This window comes from Hydra viridissima, unplaced genomic scaffold (genome assembly GCF_058129835.1).
Source record: "Hydra viridissima isolate aposymbiotic clone 2 unplaced genomic scaffold, HvirCarnegie_v1 scaffold_2, whole genome shotgun sequence".
Lineage (NCBI taxonomy): Eukaryota > Metazoa > Cnidaria > Hydrozoa > Anthoathecata > Hydridae > Hydra > Hydra viridissima.
Genome location: NW_028324301.1, coordinates 12,245,693 through 12,267,281, shown reverse-complemented (window position 1 = coordinate 12,267,281; position 21,589 = coordinate 12,245,693). Strand labels below are relative to the sequence as shown.

General features: G+C 33.1%; 1 protein-coding gene, 1 long non-coding RNA gene and 1 pseudogene across 3 annotated transcripts; 2 read left to right on the top strand and 1 right to left on the bottom strand.

The window, feature by feature from the left end:
• Window positions 1–4,656: 4,656 nt before the first annotated feature.
• LOC149891970 (uncharacterized) lies at window positions 4,657–7,386 on the top strand (annotated as a pseudogene).
• A 3,644-nt stretch (window positions 7,387–11,030) lies between these two features.
• Window positions 11,031–11,660, top strand: LOC149891969 (uncharacterized). The gene is made up of 2 exons (XM_090078041.1): window positions 11,031–11,332; window positions 11,366–11,660. Exons 1-2 carry the CDS (start codon window positions 11,031–11,033, stop codon window positions 11,658–11,660), a joined length of 597 nt encoding a protein of 198 aa, XP_089934167.1.
• Window positions 11,661–12,918: 1,258 nt separating this feature from the next.
• Window positions 12,919–16,161, bottom strand: LOC149891968 (uncharacterized). Of its 2 annotated transcripts, XR_016450187.1 has the most exons (3): window positions 15,939–16,084; window positions 14,505–15,539; window positions 12,919–14,344 (listed from the first exon to the last, which is right to left on the bottom strand). It is a non-coding gene; the product is annotated as an uncharacterized LOC149891968 (long non-coding RNA). The 2 variants fall into 2 exon arrangements; XR_016450186.1 differs by having other exon boundaries at window positions 12,919–15,539; window positions 15,939–16,161.
• Window positions 16,162–21,589: the final 5,428 nt, after the last annotated feature.

Here is a 21,589-nt window from a genome sequence, read left to right as displayed (position 1 = left end):
ACAAATGAAAAATGCCGTCTCCCATTCGCGAAAATTATTGCGTTGAAGAGTTTGATTCGGAGCTTCAGCGAAATGTCTTTCACGTCTACCCCACAAAAGAGGGAAAAATTCTGCGAATGATGAACATTAAAGAAAGGATTTTTTATCGAGGGTTCCTTGAAAAGAAAAAAGAAGACGAAGAACGTAAAAAAAAAGCTAAAGAGAGAAGAGAAAGATTGAGAAAAAAGTTTCCTTTACTGTTAAAAAGATGAGAAGAATCGTTTATTATGATAAGAAGTAGTTGAAAGCGACGGTGTATTTTGACGAAAATTTAAGTCATTTTCCTAGAAAGGTGAAATCCAGATGCGAAATATTTGCTCAAAGCGACGTTAAGCTAAATCGTTCTTCAAAGCAAACGGTTGTTTTTATGTTTGAATTAAACTTGACGATGGAATGGTCTTGGTGAACTTGAGACATGATCTTAATTTAAAGCTGAATTATTTCAATCACTTCCTGCTTTTTTCAGAATCGGTGAATAACGTCATCATGGAAATTTATAACAGAAGCGACAAGGACGTTGTGATTAAAAAGGGAAAAAGTCTGTGTCTCGTGAATTTCTTTTAGATCCCAAAGACCATGAAAAAGAAATTTTTTATTTTTCCTTAATAAAAAATGGATAATAACAGTTACAAAGAAATATACCCAACTCTTCCAACGGCTCTTGCAGATGTTCTTCACGCGGAATCGCACGAAGAAGGACACGTTTACCGTCTTCAAAAAATAAGCGAAATCCAAAAAGAGATGGACAGCGAGAGGAAAAAGAGAGTTCATCTCAGCAAAAAGTACCATCGCATTTTTAGGATCATATCCAATGTGGACAATTCGATGCAGGCGCTGTGCATTGCTTTGGGTGCGACTGGATTTGGACTTTTGTCAACCGTTATTGCCAGTCCTGCAGCAATTGTTTGTGAAGGCGTGGCTATTGGAATGGGTTTTTTATCCATTGTCGGAGGTCAAGTGAACAAAAAGATGACATTGAAAGCGGAGAAGCATGAAAAGATAAAAGTGTTGGCAGAGTCGAAATTGAACACGATCAGCGAGCACATTTCCAAAGCGTTGATTTACGGAAAAATAAGCGATTCAGAGTTTTAATTGATTCTTGGTGAGCTTCAAAAATTTAAAACCTTGACGGAGGAAATACGAACCAAAACCAAAAACGGAATGGACGAATTGGCTAAAGAGATACTAATCCAAAAAGGTCGAGAAGACGCCATTCAAGCGTTTAACAATTTATTTAAGAAAGGATCTGAAAAATACTTTCTAGCGTATTTTAAAAACCATGTCTTTTTTTAAAATACAAGACCCGAACAAAAGGGATGAAGTTGTGAAAGAAATTAATGACAGAAGAAAGAGGATTTATCAGAGCAGCATCAATGACAACATTTCAGATGTCAATTTTCAGACTGATTTGAGCAAGATGTACAAACCGCTCATCGAAAGCAACGAAAAGATGATCAAGCCGCTTATCGAAAGCAACGAAAAGCTGGTAAAAAAAATAAATTCTAAAAAAGTAAATTTAGAGTCAACGAGAATGGGTGAGCCGATGGATGAACCGATTGAAGAAGAGCCTATACCTATGGGTGAAATGTCGCTTTACTTTTTAGGAAATCAAAGTAAAATAAATGATGGAAAAAGAAATTTTAAGAACAAGTTTGATTTGAGCAAAAACGACGGTCGATATTCCATTGGAAAAATGGGAGTGATGTTTGAAGGTGATGATATGATTGTAGGTGGTGAAAAGTATGAAGGAACAAGAGGCCTTTGGGAGCTCATGACCAATCCAAACATTTCAAAGAATTTCGACGTGACGGAAGAGGATGTGGCTAATTACTCGAAAATTTTATCAGAGAGTGGAGCTGTAAAGCCAGATGGAAGATTGAACAAACCCAAAGCTTCAGAGGTTGAAAAATACAATCAATTCATCAAACCTATTGAAAACGAACTTAAATCTCGTAAGAAAAAAGATGACAAAGAAGACGATCGTCTTAGAGCTGAAGTTTATGATCATTTTAATGAGAAATATCCAGGCTTTGAAAACGCTCTTAAATCCAAAAAAGCAAAGGTTCAGAGGTTCTTAGAAGTGAAATTGAAGATCGTTTTAATGAGAAATATAATCAAATAATGGCGCGTATTGAAAAGGGAAAAAAAGGTTCAGGAGTGATCATACTTCAGAGCGATCCGAATGCGTTGGTGGACAACGGTCAGCACCAATTTAAACCGGTCAGGGAGATAAGAATCAGCATTGAGCAGCAAGATTTGTTCACGCTTCCCTCTGAGGCGTACCTTTTGGTTAAAGGAAGACTGACAAAAGCAGACGGGACTTCCTATGCAGATGCAGATTTGTTTTCTCTTGCAAACAACGGCATCATGCACCTGTTCAGTCAGATTTCTTATCAGTTATCGAATCAAGAGATTGAAACCATATACAGTCCAGGTCAAGCCACCACTATGCTGGGTTTCCTTAAATATCCAGTGGAGTACCAAGTGTCGGAAGGAATGAATCAGCTGTGGCAAAGAGACACCACTGCCGTTGCCGAACTTGCAAACAGCGAGTTTAGTCGAAGGCAAGATTTCATCATTAAGCAGCCCGCAACCAAAGAATCATTTTCATTTTGCATTCCTTTGAAACACATTTTTGGTTTTTGCGAAGATTACGAAAAAGTTTTTTACGGATTTAAGCACACGATTACTCTTGTGAGAAAAAGCGACGCAGATGCAATTTTTAAGAGCGCTAAAGCAGCCGCAGGAAAAGTGGACTTGAGCAAACTGTCTTTGTTTATGCCTCATGTCACTCCCTCTTTTATGGCAAATAGCAATCTTTACAAACTCGAGTCCAAAGTAGACGTGCCGTTGTCGTTTAAATCCCGACAGTGCACAGTGGGCCAGGTGGTAGACAAAACCTCAAAAAAAAATATTCGAAATACTTCCAACTACTTAGTATATTATGTATATAAGAGCATAATGTATGGTTTAAAACATTATTTGTAGTTTGATAGTACATCATAAATGTACAAATATCATTTACGATTGAATATATTTAGAAATTCATTTATTAATTTTTATAATAGATATATCACCTACAACTATGACAACAAATAACCTTTAAACTATTTAACATATGCAAAATTAATTGACACATTAAAATTAAATTTTATAGCTTTACGAAAAATACCACAACAAATTCCAAGGTCTTGTATTAAACTCACAGTTTCATTTTGAAATATAAAGGCAAGATTCTTATTTATAATATTAAAACATTATATTAAAAGTGGCGCATATAGTTCAGAACCTGCTGGAACAGCTTACTAATGTTAAAATAAGTTAATAAAATATATGTACAGCCTGTTGGTGGTGTTTAATTCTGCTCTTAGCTGACCCTTTAAGTTTGGTAAACATTTAAAAAAAGATATTTTCGTAAAATGCTATTCGCGACAAACCTATTTTTTTGGTTTTAGTTAATAATAGGTGCTGTGCTTATTATACTGGCCTAATTAAATGTAGCTGAAATGAAAATAATGGCCATATTCATGTTATATTAGTTTATAGTGGTTGCACTAATTATGTTAAAATCATTTTTTTGTAGTTGATATGAAGATAAGTGCTGTCCATAAACGTATACGGCATGACCAACTAAAGCCTAGTGGGGTATTCCATGAGAAAGTGGGACAGGCATGTAACCCACCAACTCAGATTTTCTTTATACTTTGTGAAAATGATCACCAACATCACATAGATTACCTTGTAAAATTTCAGCACTGCAATCAAAATGGTTTTTGAGATGTTGTTATTTCAAAATCACCTATTTTGGAGGATTTTTTTCATTTGGCGGCCATCTTGATTTTTGTGTTGTTTTTGTTTTGCATGTTATTGTAAAACCATACATGTGATCAAACTGAAATTTTGCACCTTAATAGTTTTGATGATGAGGAATCAAAATATAATGTTTATTTTATATAAAAGCAATGGGAACAAAGTAAAAATAAGAATTGTAGTTCACCTATAGTCTATTTGGAAATATTAATTGACCAAGAAAAGAGGTCTGTAAACCAAGGTAGCGCATTTTTTTTGTCATTTTTTTTCTTCTGTTATTAAAATACATGTTTTAAAGAATGCTTTTGTAAAAAAAATGAGATGTGGGTTTTTTGTGGATTTGTTATAAAAATATAGGAAAATTATGTGAAAAAATGATTGGAAGTATTGTGGGTATGTGTTGGTTATTCCTTTTTCTAAATCAAATCAGGAAACTTATACAAAAGAAAAGTTGGTAAAATTTATTTCACCTATTCCTATTAAAACTATATTCACCTATTTTTATTCAAATCATCATATGTTTGCTTCCTTTTAGGTACTACTGACATACTCAGTCTGTTAGTTTTTTACTAAATCAAATAAAATAATGTACATTTAAACTGAAAGACTTAGGATTTGTCAGATCATTAGTCATCTGACTAGCTGTTGTTATTTTCCCCTAGTTAATTGTTAAATTACAATTAAGCCTTTCAATAAAAATTTCAAAACATATTCAATATATAAAAATGTTAATAATAATGAGGCTGTGTATCAGTCAGTGTTATTTTGTGTTTATTTATAGTTTACTAATAAAAGGTAGCATCTAAAATGAGCAAGGACTAATGTACAGTTGGTATTTTATCAAATGATCAATGCCATAAAATGGTATACACTAAATCAACTGGATTGACAGATATTTTAAGTTAATCAGAGAGAGAAATTTATTAATATGGCGATCTGGGTTATCAATATTGAATGTTAATGTTAAAATCTGTTTTCATCATTAACAACTTTTACTTAACAGATTTGCCAATTCCCAAAAGAATTGCTTTGACCCATTTAAAAGGCATAAAACCAATATAAAACGTAAAATCATTTGTTTTTAACTATTTATGCAACTACTTTTTATAAAGAGTACATACACTATGCTTTTAAATAGTATAACAAATTTTCAGTTTCTTTTTCTCAGTTCCTAAATCATGCTTCTTACTTTTGTAGACCATTGATACTCTTAATGATTATAGGTGGTTTGAGAGAAATCAATTTTCAACTGGCAAAAGATATGTGTTCAATTGGTGTGGTACCAACACCTGGTTTTAAAATAGGTCCTTCCTGTCGAAAAGAAGTGGTACAAAAAATAGATGATTGGTCTGCATTACAGGATCACAATGGTGAAGATGACTCTCTGGAACAAAATTTTTTTAACGAAGTTTTACAAGAAAAAGAACTTAAAAACAGCAGTTTTGATATTTTAGATGTATCACCAGTAAAACTTCATGGGATCCCACAACATGCAAAGATTTCCCTAGGCAAACGAAAATTAATGCAAGGTAATGACGTCATGTCAAAAAAGCTATCAGTTATCCTCAATGTTAATACAGCAGACCTGAGAAGTGAAGTTACTGAAGTGCCCAATGTTGAATATCAGAAGAAAGCCGATGATCTAGTTAATATTTTCAATGCAAGAAAAACTAAAAACTGCAAACAGAAGGGAAAAGGTTCAGGTTTTGACTTTGATTCCTGATTCATAGCCTTTAAATAAAGCAGCTGAGGTATTTAATACATCAAAGTCAACAATAACTAAAGCAAGGAAACTTAAAGTTGAAAAGGGGATATTAGCACTTCCAGAAAAAACTAATATTGTTAGAATTAACCCAGATGTCATTGGTAAAGTGGAGAGCTTTTACTGCAATGATCAGTTCAGTCGGCAATTGCCAGGGAAAAAGGATTTTGTATGTATATCCAAAAATAAACATATATCAAAACGATTACTTCTTTGCAATATTAAAGAATTATATGCTGAATTTAAAATGCAAAACCCTCAGCCCAAAATAAGATTTTCCAAATTTGCTCAGTTGAAGCCAAAATGGTGTATCTATGCTGGGCAAAAAGGAACCCATGCTGTATGCGTCTGTACGATACACCAGAACCTAGAGCTTATGCTTAGTGCAGTTAAACTGGAGAAAAGTAACCATGAGTTTATTGAGAACATTGTTTGTAGTAGAGAGTCAAGGGAATGCACAGTCCATCGATACAATAGTTGCTTTGGAATTCAGAACGTTATCAATTATGTAACCTCAAAGTTATTACAAAATGAAAGACAACTTGAAGAGAATGACGAAGTTTATGAAAATAAAATAATTGAGTATAAACAGTGGACTACAACAGATAGGGCAGAGCTTTTAAGTTACACATCTACAGTTGGTGAGTTCATAGAAAGTCTTTGTGAGAAGCTTGATAACATCCCACTCATATTGCAAAAGCACAAATTAATACTTAAATAAATTAAAGTCATCGATACCCCCAAATGAAATTATTGTTTTGGTTGATTTTGCAGAAAACTTTAAATTTGTCATACAAGACGAAATCTAGAGTTACCACTGGAGCCAACAACAATGCACACTACACCCTGTAGCTATTTATAAAAAACAAGATAAGGGTGCTACTGAAAGTCAACCAACATCTTTATGTAATATATCTGATAGCACATGATGTTGGATTTGTTTATTGTGTTATGAAAAGAACTGTTACATTTGTACAAGAAATGTTCCCTAATACATAAAAAATCCACTACCTTTCTGATGGTTGTACTGGCCAGTAAAAAAATTGCAAGCATTTCTTAAATTTATGTTATCATGCTAAAGATTTTGGGATGCAATGTGAATGGAATTTCTTTGTGACATCACATGGAAAGTCACCACGTGATGGCATTGGTGGGACAGTTAAAGGACTTGTTTCCGATGCAAGTCTTCAACTTCCAACTGGCTCACAAATTCAGAATGCTGAAGAAATGTTCAATTTTTCTAAAGACAACATATCTGGCATCTACTTTATTTTTTTAAAGGCTGAAGCTATTTGCTCAGTTCGTAAATCTTTGACTCCCCGATTAAATAATGCAAAGACTTTACCTGGTACAAGAAGTTTCCATCAATTTATTCCACAGGATGCAACAAGCATATCTGTCAAAAGAGTCTCTGAGCAGGAGGAATTCAATTCAACATTCAACTTTGCCAGCTCAATACAATATCTCGAAGAAAATAGAACAGGAAAATATTATATCTGCAAATACGATATGCTTAAGTGGGTCGGTTTGATATTAGAAGTTGATGAAAACAATGAAGATGCCCTTGTAAAATTCATGCATCCTCATTTACTTAGCACTTTATTCAATTGGCCTAGCAGAGATGATTGTTGTTGGGTACCTAAACCTCATATCCTAATTATGCTAAAAACACTGTCATTTTCAACAACAGGCCACAGATACCAGATAGACACAGAAGATTTGCCTAAGGTCCATTCCTTAATTTAACTCAGCCATAGTAGTAGTAGACTAATGATAACGGATAAGATTCAAGAAGTTCTAAAGAAGTGTTTATCTAACAACCAAACGTAATTTATTACTCAAACCTGTTTGATTGTTTATAAAAAACTCAAAAAACCCAGCTCTTATTTTTTCAACAAAAGACTCATTAAAATATATATTTAAAAAAAAAGTAAAAAAAATTGATAAAATTATAATGCTAACTTGCTTCCCATGCCACACTTCTTGGTCAATTAAATTTTCCCAGATAGACTATAGGTGAACTACAATTCTTATTTTTACTTTGTTCCCATTGCTTTTATATAAAATAAACATTATATTCTGATTCCTCATCATCAAAACTATTAAGGTGCAAAATTTCAGTTTGATCACATGTATGGTTTTACAATAACATGCAAAACAAAAACAACACAAAAATCAAGATGGCCGCCAAATGAAAAAAATCCTCCAAAATAGGTGATTTTGAAATAACAACATCTCAAAAACCATTTTGATTGCAGTGCTGAAATTTTACAAGGTAATCTATGTGATGTTGGTGATCATTTTCACAAAGTATAAAGAAAATCTGAGTTGGTGGGTTACATGCCTGTCCCACTTTCTCATGGAATACCCCTAGTGATAAATCATTTTCTTTGTCTGTAGAAGCTATTCTAGTCTCTATCAATTTGGGTTCTACTGGATGTGCTGCGTTTTTAAAAGTATATCAAAAGAAATGGAAGGATGCAAACCGGGGAAATATAAAGTTGGAAATATAAGGAAATATAAAGCCTGCATTCCTGGATTAGGTTTTTTGAAATGGTATTACATATTGGATACAAGCTGGAAACTCAAAAGTGGCAGTCTAGAGCTATTGAAGATAAAGAAAATATTAAGCAAGTGAAGAAACGTATCCAGACAGAATTTATGAACCAAATGAGACTGGTTGTGGATTTCCCAAAAAGTGGAGGATCTGGTAAGTGAAATTACATAAATACTTGTATATGAATCATCAGGTTAACTATCACATATATGCAATTTGTAGGTACCAGTAATGATGGAAACACCGCCCGACGAGCCTTTGCAGACTATCAATCAACTGCCAAAATTTTGAAAGTAGATGAAACTCTTTTATTTTATTTTTACATCATTCTAGTCACTTTATCATCTGGATTTGAAATTGGTACTGTCAAGTTTAAAGAGTTTTGTATTACTGCTCTTAAACTTTACATATCTAAGTATTCCTGGTATTATATGTCACAATCAGTACACAAAATTTTAGTTCATGGCAATGCCATTATTTCTAGACAGTACTTGCCAATTGGACTGATGTCAGAGGAGGCACAAGAGGCCCGCAACAAGGATTTTAAAAAGTTTAGGGAAGATTTTAGTAGAAAGACTTCTAGAATATACACAAATCGTGACCTGGTTAACAGACTACTTGTATCTAGTGATCCTGTCATAACATCATTAAGAAAAGGTCATAAGAAAAATAGTAAGAGTTTTAAAAAAAATCCCCAGTGAAGTTTTGGCTTTGCTGAGGGAATCAGCTCCACCTTCTTCTTATTCTTTGTAGCTAAACACAATTTGTTGTTTGATTTTTGAAAAGAAGTTTGATTTAAAAAAAATTTTTTTACTAAGCCTTTTAACTGTAATTTTCTTATTAAAAATTAAAATATTCTTGATAAAAATAAATATTACTTCATATATAATGATTATTTATATATCTAAATGGATTTGGGGAGCAATTGGGTAATAATTAGGTTTTGTCCACTATATCCTATATATCTGGCCCACTGTGTAGTGCAACACCGTTGCCGTGCCAGTGTCCAATACATTCAGTTGGAGGTTGAGCGCTAGATCTGCCAGTGAACGACCGAGGTACATCATTGTTGGATTTCAGATCAACAAAGACGGAAATCAAGATTTAAACCCTTCCGTATTCAACCACTGCGATTTGAAAAACATGTACGTCACTTTAAACAGCGAAAGGTACCCTGCCGTGGATTACGACTTTTCCTATACAAACAACAAATTTTTGAGAGCTTACAGGGACGCGTGCAAGTTTGACAATAAGATTTTTGGAATCAGCGAAATTATCGCTCAGCCGAATTTGACGGCGCTGAATTACAGACACATTTACCCTCTTTTCGTTTTTGACGTGAGCAAGCAGGCTGAGAGGTTAAAAATCGACCGTGTTGGACGTGCAAATTAAGGCCACCTTTAACGCAAACGTTCCTGCAGACACTCAAGCCTTTGCGGTCGTCATTTCTGACAAACTGCTCAGAATCAAATCCGACGGAAACCGAATGAACGTTGTCTACTAGGAAAAAATAAATTGGTCCTTAATAAAAGGATGAATTTTACGAAAAAGGATTTGAAAAATTTGCTTATCGAAAATGGCGTTTCCAAAACGTCGAAAAGCAAAATGGGGTTGGCGATGATTGCGATGGAGAGCCATCTGATCGACAAAAATGCGATGATGAAAGACGTCGAGCCGATAGATTCAAAATATGAAAGGCTTCGTTTGATCCGAAATAATCGGGAAAAGTGATCGAATATGGCTCTCTTTACAAAGCGATGAAAGAGACGAGACATGGCAACAATTACTTGGAGAAACGAAACGGCAAAGTGGATGAAAACGGATTTGAAATAGAAATTCTAAAATAAAAATGTCGTTTCACCCGTTTTTTCTAGAGTGTAGCAAAAGAGAGTCTGATGCGGTTAAAAAAAGGCAGCTCGAGGCTCTTGCGTTTAAGGCTGAAAGCAACTCGTTCAAAATTCCTGAAATGTACAGCGATGAAAAAAGAGACGAGCTTTACGCGATTTTGTGGGGGGAGGATGACTTTTCGCGAATGGAAAAAGAAATCAAAGAGCACAACAGAGAGTGGGGCAATTTGAAAAAGCGAGAAAAGCTGAGAGCGATCGACAGACACGTGCTCGGTTTGGACTGCGATTTCGAAGAAAAGAAAAGAGTTTCTGGAAAACTGAAAATGAACGCGCGGCTCAAAAAATTCGAAGATCAAAAAGTTGATGAAAATAAAAAAATTGAATTCGAGTTAAATAAATTCCAGCTCAAATAAAAAAGATGGGTAATATGCAAAGCAAAATGTTAGAAGATCCAGTTATAAAATTAGTGGAAAAAATCAAACAGCAAAGCAAAATGATTAAAAAAATGAAAAGTCTCCAAAGCAGTTGGTTTCGTCGTCGGTATGAAGTTGCTTATGCCTATGAGATTAAACTAGAGTGGTGGTGTTCAGTTGAAAGGAAAAAAAAGTTTGAAGATGAATTCAATCATTTTCATTTGCTGATTGAAGACTTTTTCCTTCTCATAAGTCAACTGTACTCGGAATTTATGGACACTGAGGGAATAGATAAAAGGGTGCAAAATATGTTTCCTGAAGACATGAGAAATATTGACTATATGTTGATGCGGAATGACGCCATCATAAAATTTTATGCTGAAAAAGATTTGGAAAGTGACCAAATAAATATTCGAGATATATTAACTAACGTCAATCCCACTTTAAAATGGATGTGGTTTCAAACGGATTTCATGTTGTCAACTTTTTAATTCTTTTCGAAGAATTAAAAAATTCGAAGAATTTTCCAGGAATCTGAAAAGTTGCTGAAAATGAAAAAATTGAATTCGAGTTAAGTAAATTTTTCAGCTCAAATAAAAAAGATGGATGAAATATTTAGACAGTTGGAAGAAAGAGAAAGAGAGTTGGATGAAGAAATTTCGAGAGAGTTTCATGAAAGGATGAGATTGTATGACGAAAGGAAGAGATTGCGTGACGAAATTTCGAGAGAGTTTGATGAAAGGATGAGATTTCGTTACGAAAGAGAAATAGAGTTGGAAGAAGAAATATCGAGAGAGTTTGACGAAAGGATGAGATTGTATGAAGAAATATCGAGAGAGTTTGATGAAAGGAAGAGATTGCGTGACGAAAGATCGAGAGAGTTGGATGAAGAAATTTTGAGAAGGTTAAAAGAAAGGATAAGATTGAGTAAAGAAAGAGAAAGAGAGTTGGATGAAAGGAAGAGATTGAGTGAAGAAAGAGAAAAAGAGTTGGAAGAAGAAATATCGAGAGAGTTTGATGAAAGGAAGAGATTGCGTGATGAGAGGAATAGATTAGGTGACGAAGGAGAAAGAGAGTTTGATGAAAGGATGAGATTGCGTTACGAAAGAAAAATAGAGTTGGAAGAAGAAAGATCTAGATTGCGTAACGAAAGGATGAGATTGGAAGATGATTCGTTAGACAATTCGTCAGATGATTTTGAAGATGATTTTGAAGATTCGTCAGATGAATAGGGTGATTTGCCGGAAGATAAAACGGAAAACGATATTATCGCAGAAGAGTGGGAAGAACTTCAAAAATTCATTTCATCTCATTGGATGGGAAGATTTTGCGCTCCTGCTGCTTAAACATTTTTTTAATTCTTTTAGAAGAATTGAAAAAGTTGGTGAAAATAAAAAAATTGAATTTGAGTTAAATAAATTCCAGCACAAATAAAAAAGGTGGAAAACGACACGAATGTAATTGACGAAACCATTGTATTTGATGAATTGGGTGATAAGTTAATAATTGAATACTAGCAAAAAGCAACCCGTAATACGGGTTATGGTCGGTCTGTTATTTAGTGTGGCTGTTGTCCACAATTAAAAGTTGCGAAACCTTAACTAATACCCAATTAGAAAAACGCCTTCAAATTGAAAAAATAAGCCATCTGTAAAATTAAAAAAAGTATGCGGAGGTAAAATAATTTACCAATTATTTAACATTGAGTAATTTACAACTGACATAGGTCATATCAGTGTAAGGCAGAATCATTTTCCTAGGCATTGCTAAGTTCAAAACAATACGTTTTTAGTTAATGACACAAAATAATATCACTTCGTCATGCTTTAAATTGACGAAAAGGTAAAGCTAAATTCTGGTAAAATTTTTTATAACATGAACTTTAATTAATAAGATTATTATAAAGCAAACGTAAATTGTACATGAGTTAATAATTTTTTTGTATCCCCTTAATACATGTTTCTTTAAAAAAAAGGAAATTGACTTTAGAACGTTAAATACACACAACTAAATAAATTTATTAAAAATAACTGATCATTTGACCATTACTATATATGGCACTAATCTGACCATTTTTATATATGCCCTCTTTGTTTCAATAGTTTTTAGTAAAGGACCTCCCTCCCCCGTTTTTGCCTAAATGGTGGTCAGGAGAATAGAGTTATTCTTATTAAGAGTAATCAAATTTTTGATGGAGACCTTTTACCAGAATAATAAAATGTAAAATAATGATTTACATGTATAAGAATTTTTTCTTTTTAATATATATAAGAATTTAACATATATAAGAATTTTTTCTTTCCTCAAAAGTGTTGCAAATGCAAACTAAGCTAATTAATTAGTTAAACACCTTACAAAATTTAAGTAACTCGATATTTGACAAATGCGCAAAACTACAATCTTCATCCCCCCCCCCCCCCGTTTAAAAAGATCCCCTAAGTTAAGTACAACAAATTATTAGGCATAAAATAGAGAAAATTCAAAAAAAATTGAACTAATTGCATATATTTATATCATTTTAACTGACAAAAATTTACAATAAAAGGTTATTTACAATAAAAGGTTTTTTTTTATAAATCGTATAAATGCGTCAATCGTAAATCTTTAAGAAAAAAAAAACACCACATAAAAACTGAAAATCGATTTACCTGTTTATAGTAACCTATTTTGACATGGGAGTTATTATAAACATATTTCGAAAATGTATCTATAAAATATGTTTCGAAGTGCAAAAGGATTAACAATACTAATATAAAAAAAAAAAAATCAAATTAAGATATAAACTGCATTTTTAGCATAATGTTGTCTTGGCTTTTACTAAATAAATAAAAGCAGTAAGTTCCAATAATGAAACTACCTATTATTCATTTTTAACAATAGACACCAACGTGAAGGTAAGCCAAGCAGTCTATCAACACAAAACATCACAGCAATAACACAATAGAATATTTACACCCTTAATCCTAAAATCCAGCGAAAATAACAAACCAAATTAAAATATGAAAGACAAAATTAGAAAACCAATTTAAAGTTAACTATATATTTATCTTTTTACTAAACATATAAATACATAAAAGTATATTTGTTTTTATGTTCAATATTAGTTATTCGATTACTTCAAATTTAGGACATTAAAACACCCTAGATTTAAAGATCAAGATTGCATACTCTCTCATACACATTACCCTAAACATTAACAGACATTATTATGTATTTACAGAATAATTTAAAAAGGCTAGACAACACCTAGCTCTAAAGCAGTAACACCGCCTGGCACTAAATGTTGCCAAGTCACACCTCTGCTATAAGTACACTGCTTGGCTGGCAAGGTTATCAATCTTGCTCAATATAATGCCAACTCACACCACTTTGAAAACATGGAAACAACATAATTTAAACATATATACAGCTATAAACAAATATGGTTTCATATAACACATATAAACATATTATAACACATATAAAAATATTAAATGACAGGTATATTTATCAAAAACTATGAAAAAAAAAACTAAATATTAAAAAAAATATAACATTATTTGTGTAACATTTTTCACCTACCATACCTTGAATGAGATGTTTATCAATTTTGAAAAACAAAAATAAAATGCTCTAGTTCTTGAACATGCAAAATATAGTTGACCATGAGAGAAACACGGTTTTTTGAGATATACCCCAACTCTATCAAATGTTTGACCTTGACTTTTATTAATTGTCATTGAATAAGCCAATCTGACAGGAAACTGACGACGTTTCAGAACAAAAGGTAAATTAGAATCTGATGAAGCCAACTGAATTCGAGGATCAAAAACCTGTTTACCACCAGAAACACCTGTCAAAACCTCTGCATCAATATAATTATTTTGAAGAGCACAAACTTTCATTCGAGTACCATAGCATAACCCAGCTTTGAGATCTTAATTTTTAAGTAGCATAATTACACAACCAAATTTCAATTTTAAACAATGAGGTAGCATACCTGAAGGAGTTAAGCTGTTCAAAAACTCAACAGGAAAATTATTTCTTTCATTAAGGTCATCAGTATTAATTTGATCAGCACTTAAATGAATTTTTACCTCACCCGGCAGACATTCAAGCACTTCTTCATTGATAATGAATCAACATTAGTTGGTGTTAAAATCACGCATTTAGAATAATCATTTTGATCAGCATCTCCATAAAATCTTTTCAACAACTGATTCATTTTCTCTAATAATGCACTGATTTGGTATTTTAATGCATCCTTTATAAGGATCCTCCTCTTTGACAGGTATTGTTCCATTCCCAAGTTTTAGTAGCCATTGGGAAAATTCACCTTCCCCATCTTGTACTCTCATATTTTCAGTTAATGCAAACTTCTGCACCCATTGCCAATGCAAAGAACATTTTACACACAATTCTACTATTTCAGCTGGTTGTGTTTATACACAATTCTACTATTTCAGTTGTTGAACATTTTCATCAAAATTTTCTAGATTTAAGCCAATAAACTCATCAATAACAGGCAGATTGTAATCAGTCAGCATTTTACCACTTTGATTAATAATCTTTTCAATTTGATGAAGAGTAGCTTGTTCAGCTATTAGAAGTGGGATTGAGCGGTGAATGAAATCTTCCATCATAAAAGCTTTGCATGTACTCTAGAGATGTAAAGGATTGTCAGATTCACAAAAGGTCAAAATAATTGAAAACAACTGTCTAATTTGCTTTGGCGTACGTGTTAAAACCGCCTCAGAAAGAGTATTCTGTCATTCAGTGTCATCTTGCAACAGACTTTTCAAAACACATGCTTCACGAAATGTTTCAAGGACAATACATTAACAGTACGCACATCCTCCCAAAATATTGCTCCTTTTGCTTGCAAAAGTAACAGTTTAAGAAAAAACAATTCTCCAGTTGGATTAACTTTATACATTCTTACTATCACCTTGTTACCACCCCTTTGTCTAACCTTCCATTTACAATGTTTATCATCAAATATAAAGTGATAAGGAATGTCTACATAAGAATAGCAATGTGCTCTTTCATTTTCAGTATTTAACTTAAGCCATCCCGTTAGGTGCGTATCACGTTGAGCTGCACAATCTTAAGCCATTTGTTCTGCTCCTTCTCTAAAATACAATAATTGATTTTCAGGTAGATGTTTACCGAGTCACAGCACTTTGAAAACACAGAAACAACATAATATAAACATATGTACCAACTATAAACACAATAAACGTGTTTAAATATGTATATAAGGTTAAATATATACCTTATATACATATTTAAACACATTTTTAAAACAATTATATAACACATATTAACACATACACAAACAGTAAAAAAACACTTTACATTATTATAAAAACACATTGATAAAACAACTATAAAGCACTTATTACCACATACACATACATATCAAAAAAGCATATATGCAAACAATAAACGTATGCAAACAAAAATTTTAAAAATGATGCAAGAAAATTTAAAAAGAGACAAAATATATATTTACAAACAATACTCTTTACCTTCTTTTTTTTCTTCATAAGAACTTTAATCCTTATATCAAAATTTAACCTTTACATACAATAACATGTGACATGCCATGTCAGTGTTGGCACAAAAGTTTAATTTACTTTTCTAAATTTTCTAAAAAAGAACAAAAATAGTTAATAGCATCACAGAAATTTCAATGTAGAAATAATAATTTTATGGAAATAGCATTAGTATAACTTTAAATAACATCCATACCCCTATTTTCTTTCTAAAAAATAAAATAATAAAAATAAAACTGCTAAAAGAAAAACTAAAAGAAAAACTAAAAGAAACAAAATCTAAACGATTTAGGCGCTACTCGACTTTCTCCCCCCCCCCCCCCCCCCTAATTTTATGATTGATTCTGATAGAGAATTTTATGCTGATTCATAAAAATATAAAAACATAGACCTGAAAATCAACGGAAAAAGCTCTAATTCGAAGTCAAAGTTGTAAAAAATCCCATTAAAAACCCTAATATTCGCCATTTTTTTTCAAAACGCTTTCATTTTCAACAAAAATAAATTACCGTTACATTGCGCAATAAACAAACCTGGTTTCCATAAGCCTTCGCATTATTATTTTAAAGTATGGTAACGAAAGTGTTATAAGGAAATGAAATTAATAGAAGATTTCAAATAAAGTTTGAACGTAGAATTTGAGAATGTAGAAAAATTGATGAATAATTATTATTGTATCGTACGCTAGTTTTTTTTATTAAAAAAAAAGGTTTGAAGGTTACATTTTCTAAATTTTACATGTGATAGAACAACTATGAACTGAGTTTCAAAAGTTCTTCTTTTAGGCAAAAAAAACTGTTGAATTCTCTTTTAAAATTTATTACAAAAGTACATTACTTGCAAAATAGTTTATTCTCTAATAATTAAAAAACGGCTATTTTCATTGCCACAAAAAGTTGCGCAAGATAAACATACTTTAACGACTTTTTTAACGTAAAAACCATGCTATTAATGTATTGCTTTTGTCAGCTAAAAGTTCATTAAGTTATTATTTTCAAAATGGCGAATATTAGGGTTTTTTAATGGGATTTTTTACAACTTTGACTTCGAATTAGAGCACTTTCCGTTGATTTTCAGGTCTATGTTTTTATATTTTTATGAATCAGCATAAAATTCTCTATCAGAATCAATCATAAAATTAGGGGGGGGGGGGGGGGAGAAAGTCGAGTAGCGCCACGATTTAAAAAATTAAAATCCTTTCTACTTTAAATCCTTTCTACTTTATCTAATAAAAATTTTAATCCTTTCTACTTTATCTGATAAAAATGTGTATATAACTATTTCATATACTTATTTCAATTATAATATGATATATAATTGATTAAGATGATTCTTTATGTAATATATCTAAACTAATAATTAAATTCCAAAAGGAAAAAAGTTTTAACTCGCTCAAAAGATCTTTCTCCTATGGCCGCGTGCATTTGAAGCACGCGCTCTTCCAAAGCCAAGTAACTAATTCAAAGCCAAGTAACTAATGACGAAACGACGTTAAACGTTAAACGTTAAGCATTTCTGTAGTAATTATATTATAGATTTAGAAGAACCTCCTGTTGTTAAGAAAGTTGTTCCTCCTCCAATGAATTCGAAAAGTTTGCTTGAATTCATTCACAACGTTGGAAAACTTCCAAAGGAATATCAGGAAGCCTTTAATAAAATGATTCGGAGCATGCCGAAAGAAGTACTGAATCAAATTCGAAACATTTTCAATACTTATAACTGTAGAGATGGAATTGCTAAAGAATATAAAATTCAACATGAAGCCATTGAACTTTTTGATTTCTTCTGCAATGCAATTTATTTTTATGAAAAGCCTAGAATAAATTTGCTGATTTGGAGTAACGACTCTTATAATTTTTACAGGAGTGCGGGAAGTTTTTAATTCTTTTAGAAGAATTAAAAAAAATTGAATTCGAGTTAAAAATCTTTCAGTATTAAAAAGATGATTTACACAAGAAAGGCTTTGAAAGATTTGCTGATCAGAAACGGCATTACCCAAACAGCAGACACTTTGATGGCTTTGACACTCATCGCGTTTGAAAACAATCTGATCGATGAAAGCGATTTAATGGAAAAGGTGAAAGAAAAGAAACCTGTGGGCAGACCGAGAGTGCTTGAAAAAAATACCACCAAAAGAAAAAAAACCCATCGACCCTAAATGGAAAAGACTTGAAAACATCAGAACTCATCCTTCCACTTTAAAAATAACCCATGTTAAAACGGGAAAAGTGATCGAATACAAATCCCTTTACAAATTAAGAAAAGAGACGGGTCACTGCTGGAAATACTTTGACGATAAACACGGGTATAAAATAGAAGTAATTAAGCCTGAAATTTAAATTTGCTAAAAATTTAAATTTTTTTTTGCTGAAATTTTAAAAAAATGAAAATGGGTTAAAGAAATTTTTTTCTGTATTTAAAATGAGTGACAAAGCAAAGAAAAAAGTTAAAGAGAAATCTTTAACAGCATTACGAAAAGATGCTAAAGAAAGAGCGATAAAACGCTAAGAATGACCAGGGAAGAGCTCGTTGAAGCCATAAAAACCACGAGACCTGTCATCGGTCCTGCAGCACGCAGACGAACGACTGATGCGTGGCCAATTGTTCCTGCTCCTGTAGTTTCGAGACCGGTTCCTGCTCCTCGTCCTGTTTCCAACGACTTGATTTCATTCGGACCTGCTCGCTTTCAAAATCGGGTGACAAGAGCTGAACCATCTATCCTTGACACACCGGTTACCGATTCAACAAGCGTCATCACACCTAGACCGGTTCCTGCACCAAGATCTGGTTTATTTTCAAGAATTGCAACGGTCGTCTCCCACAGTTTCAACCAAGTGCTTTCTGCTATTGATCCATACGTTCCAGAAACGGTGAAGAAAACAGTGAGCAGCGTGAGAAATGGAGTGGAAAAAAGAATAAAGTCTATCAAAGACGTTGTATTCGGTAGACCGGTTTCAGCGTCAAGACCTGTTAAGTTTAAATTGACTGACCATGCGTTGAATCACATCACTGAGCAATTTTCTTACACCCCCTCTGTTCGATATCAAGATCCTGATGCCTTTTTAAACATGGTCAAAGAGGCCGCAATCAAAGTCTATAAAAAAATCACAAAAACGAACCTTGTTTGAACCTGCGAAATGACGCGTGTGAATATTGTTACTGGAGAAGAAACTCTTCGCATTGTGGTCTTCCCGTCCAAATACGATATTGTTTATGAATCCACTATCAAAGGGGAATTCTTTGAAACATGTAAAGAAAGAATTCTTGAAAACATGTCCAATTGCAACAAAGATGGATCTAATTGGAAAGTTTCCAAAATTTTAAAAATAGACGTTAACATGATTGATTACGAACCTTTCATCGGTTCTTCGTACATTGATCTCCCTACTGAACTGAAAAACAAAAAGGCTATTATCAACATGGAAAACAACGACAATCAATGCTTTAAAAGGTCTGTTACTAGAGCGTTGAATCTAAAAAATAGAGATAATGAAAGAATTGACAATGAGCTCATTAAAAAATTAGAAGAGTTAAATGGGAAGGAATGGAATTTCCTGTCAAGTACTGTCAAATCGACAAGTTTGAAAATATCAATCCAGACATTAGCATCAACGTCTTTGGGTATGATGAAAAAATACTTCATCCTTTACGAATATCCAAAATTTTAGATTGAAAGCATACTGTTGATTTGCTACTCATTTCAAACGATGACACTAGCCATTACTGCGTGATTAAAAACTTCAGTCGACTTGCCAGTTCTTCAGTAACAAAAGGAAAAAGAAAACAACATTTTTGCAGAAACTGTCTCCAAGCTTATGACCAAGAAGAAAAGCTCCAAAAAACATCGAGTTGACTGCTATAATCACATCTCGATCCGAATCAAACTTCCTAAAGAAGGAACTAAAATTCAGTTTAAAAACTACAAAATGTCCATGAGAGTTCCATTTGTGGTGTATGCTGACTTTGAAAGTTTCATCAAACCTGTCAACACTTGCGTTCCCGACTCAAAACAGTCTTACAGCAAGCAATACCAAAAACACCTTCCAAGCTCCTTCTGCTATTACATCAAATGCTTCGATGAAACCATTTATAAGGGAAAACCTGTCACGTACACAGCAGAAAGCGATGATGACGACGTTGCGCAAAAATTTGTAAACAGTCTCGAAACAGACCTTACAAAAATTTTCAACTAGATTGATTTATTACAACTTTACAGGGAGAAAAAGAAAGTGGTGACTGATGAGGATGAAAAGGATTTTAAAAATGCAACACAATACCACATTTGCAGTAAAAATCTTGAAAACAATAAAGTCTTAGACCACTGCCATTTGACTGGAAAGTATCGAAGAGCCGCTCACAAAGATTGCAACATAAAATATCAAATTCAAAAATTCATACCCATCCTATTACACAATTTGTCAGGTTACGATTGCCATTTGTTCATCAAGAAATTAGGTGGTAAACTCAATTGCATCCCAAACAACGATGAAAAATACATCAGCTTCACAAAAAGCATCAAAGTAAGAGAGTATTAAAAAAATGGTAAGCTTAAGGCAGTGTGGAAAGAATTAAGGTTTATTGACAGCTTCAGATTCATGTCTGAAAGTTTAGACAGTTTGGCTAAAAATCTAACCAACGATCAGTGCAAAAACGTTGCTGAATATTATTCTGGAAAACAGTTTGACTTATTAAGAAAAAAAGGCGTTTACTCTTACGAATGGGTAGACTCGATTGAAAAATTCTCCGAAACAGCATTGCCACTTATTAAAGCATTCAACTCCAAATTGAACGACACTGAAATAGAAGATGAAGACTATGCACATGCTCAAAACGTTTTGAACGAATTTCACGTTTAAAGACTACCACGAGCTGTACAACGTTTCAGACGTGCTTATACTTGCAGATGTTATTGAAAATTTCAGAGACGTGTGTATGAATTATTACGGTCAAGATCCCGTTTGGTACTACACATCCCCTGGACTCGGTATAGACGCTTGTTATAAAATGACTAGAGTTGAATTAGAACTTCTGAGCGATCCTGATATGCTTCGCATGATCCAAAAGAGAGTACGAGGTGGAATCAGCATGATTTCAAACCGACTTGGAACAGCTAATAACAAATACATGGGCGACTCGTACGATCCTTCAAAACCTTCAAAATTTATCCAATATTTAGACGCTAACAAGTTTATGACTTTGTTTGAATTGAAATCAATGTCTGCAGTGATGGTGCTGGATCCATCCGTTTTAATAAAAACGTTGCTTGCTGAGTCTGTTGAAAGATTATCGAAATAAACGCTGAATTTGCTTCTGTTGAATTTATCAATCATTTTTAAATGGACAAAATTTTTTAAATTCGATTGCGATCACCAAAGGGTGTTGACGACGTCTTGAAAGCTGTTTCCATCTTCACATTTTTTCAAGATGTAAAGACACAATTGACCACAGTAAGACGTGTTTCCAAATTGAACCCTTTCGCTGTTGTAAAAGACGGGACATTTTAAATAATCGACGAGCTCGACGAGAGGGGGTTGGGCGTAAGAGTCAAAGCTGAAATTTTCATCCCCGTTTTTGTACCAACACACCCAATTTTTTTCATTGTCTTTTTTGGCAATTCGTCTCTG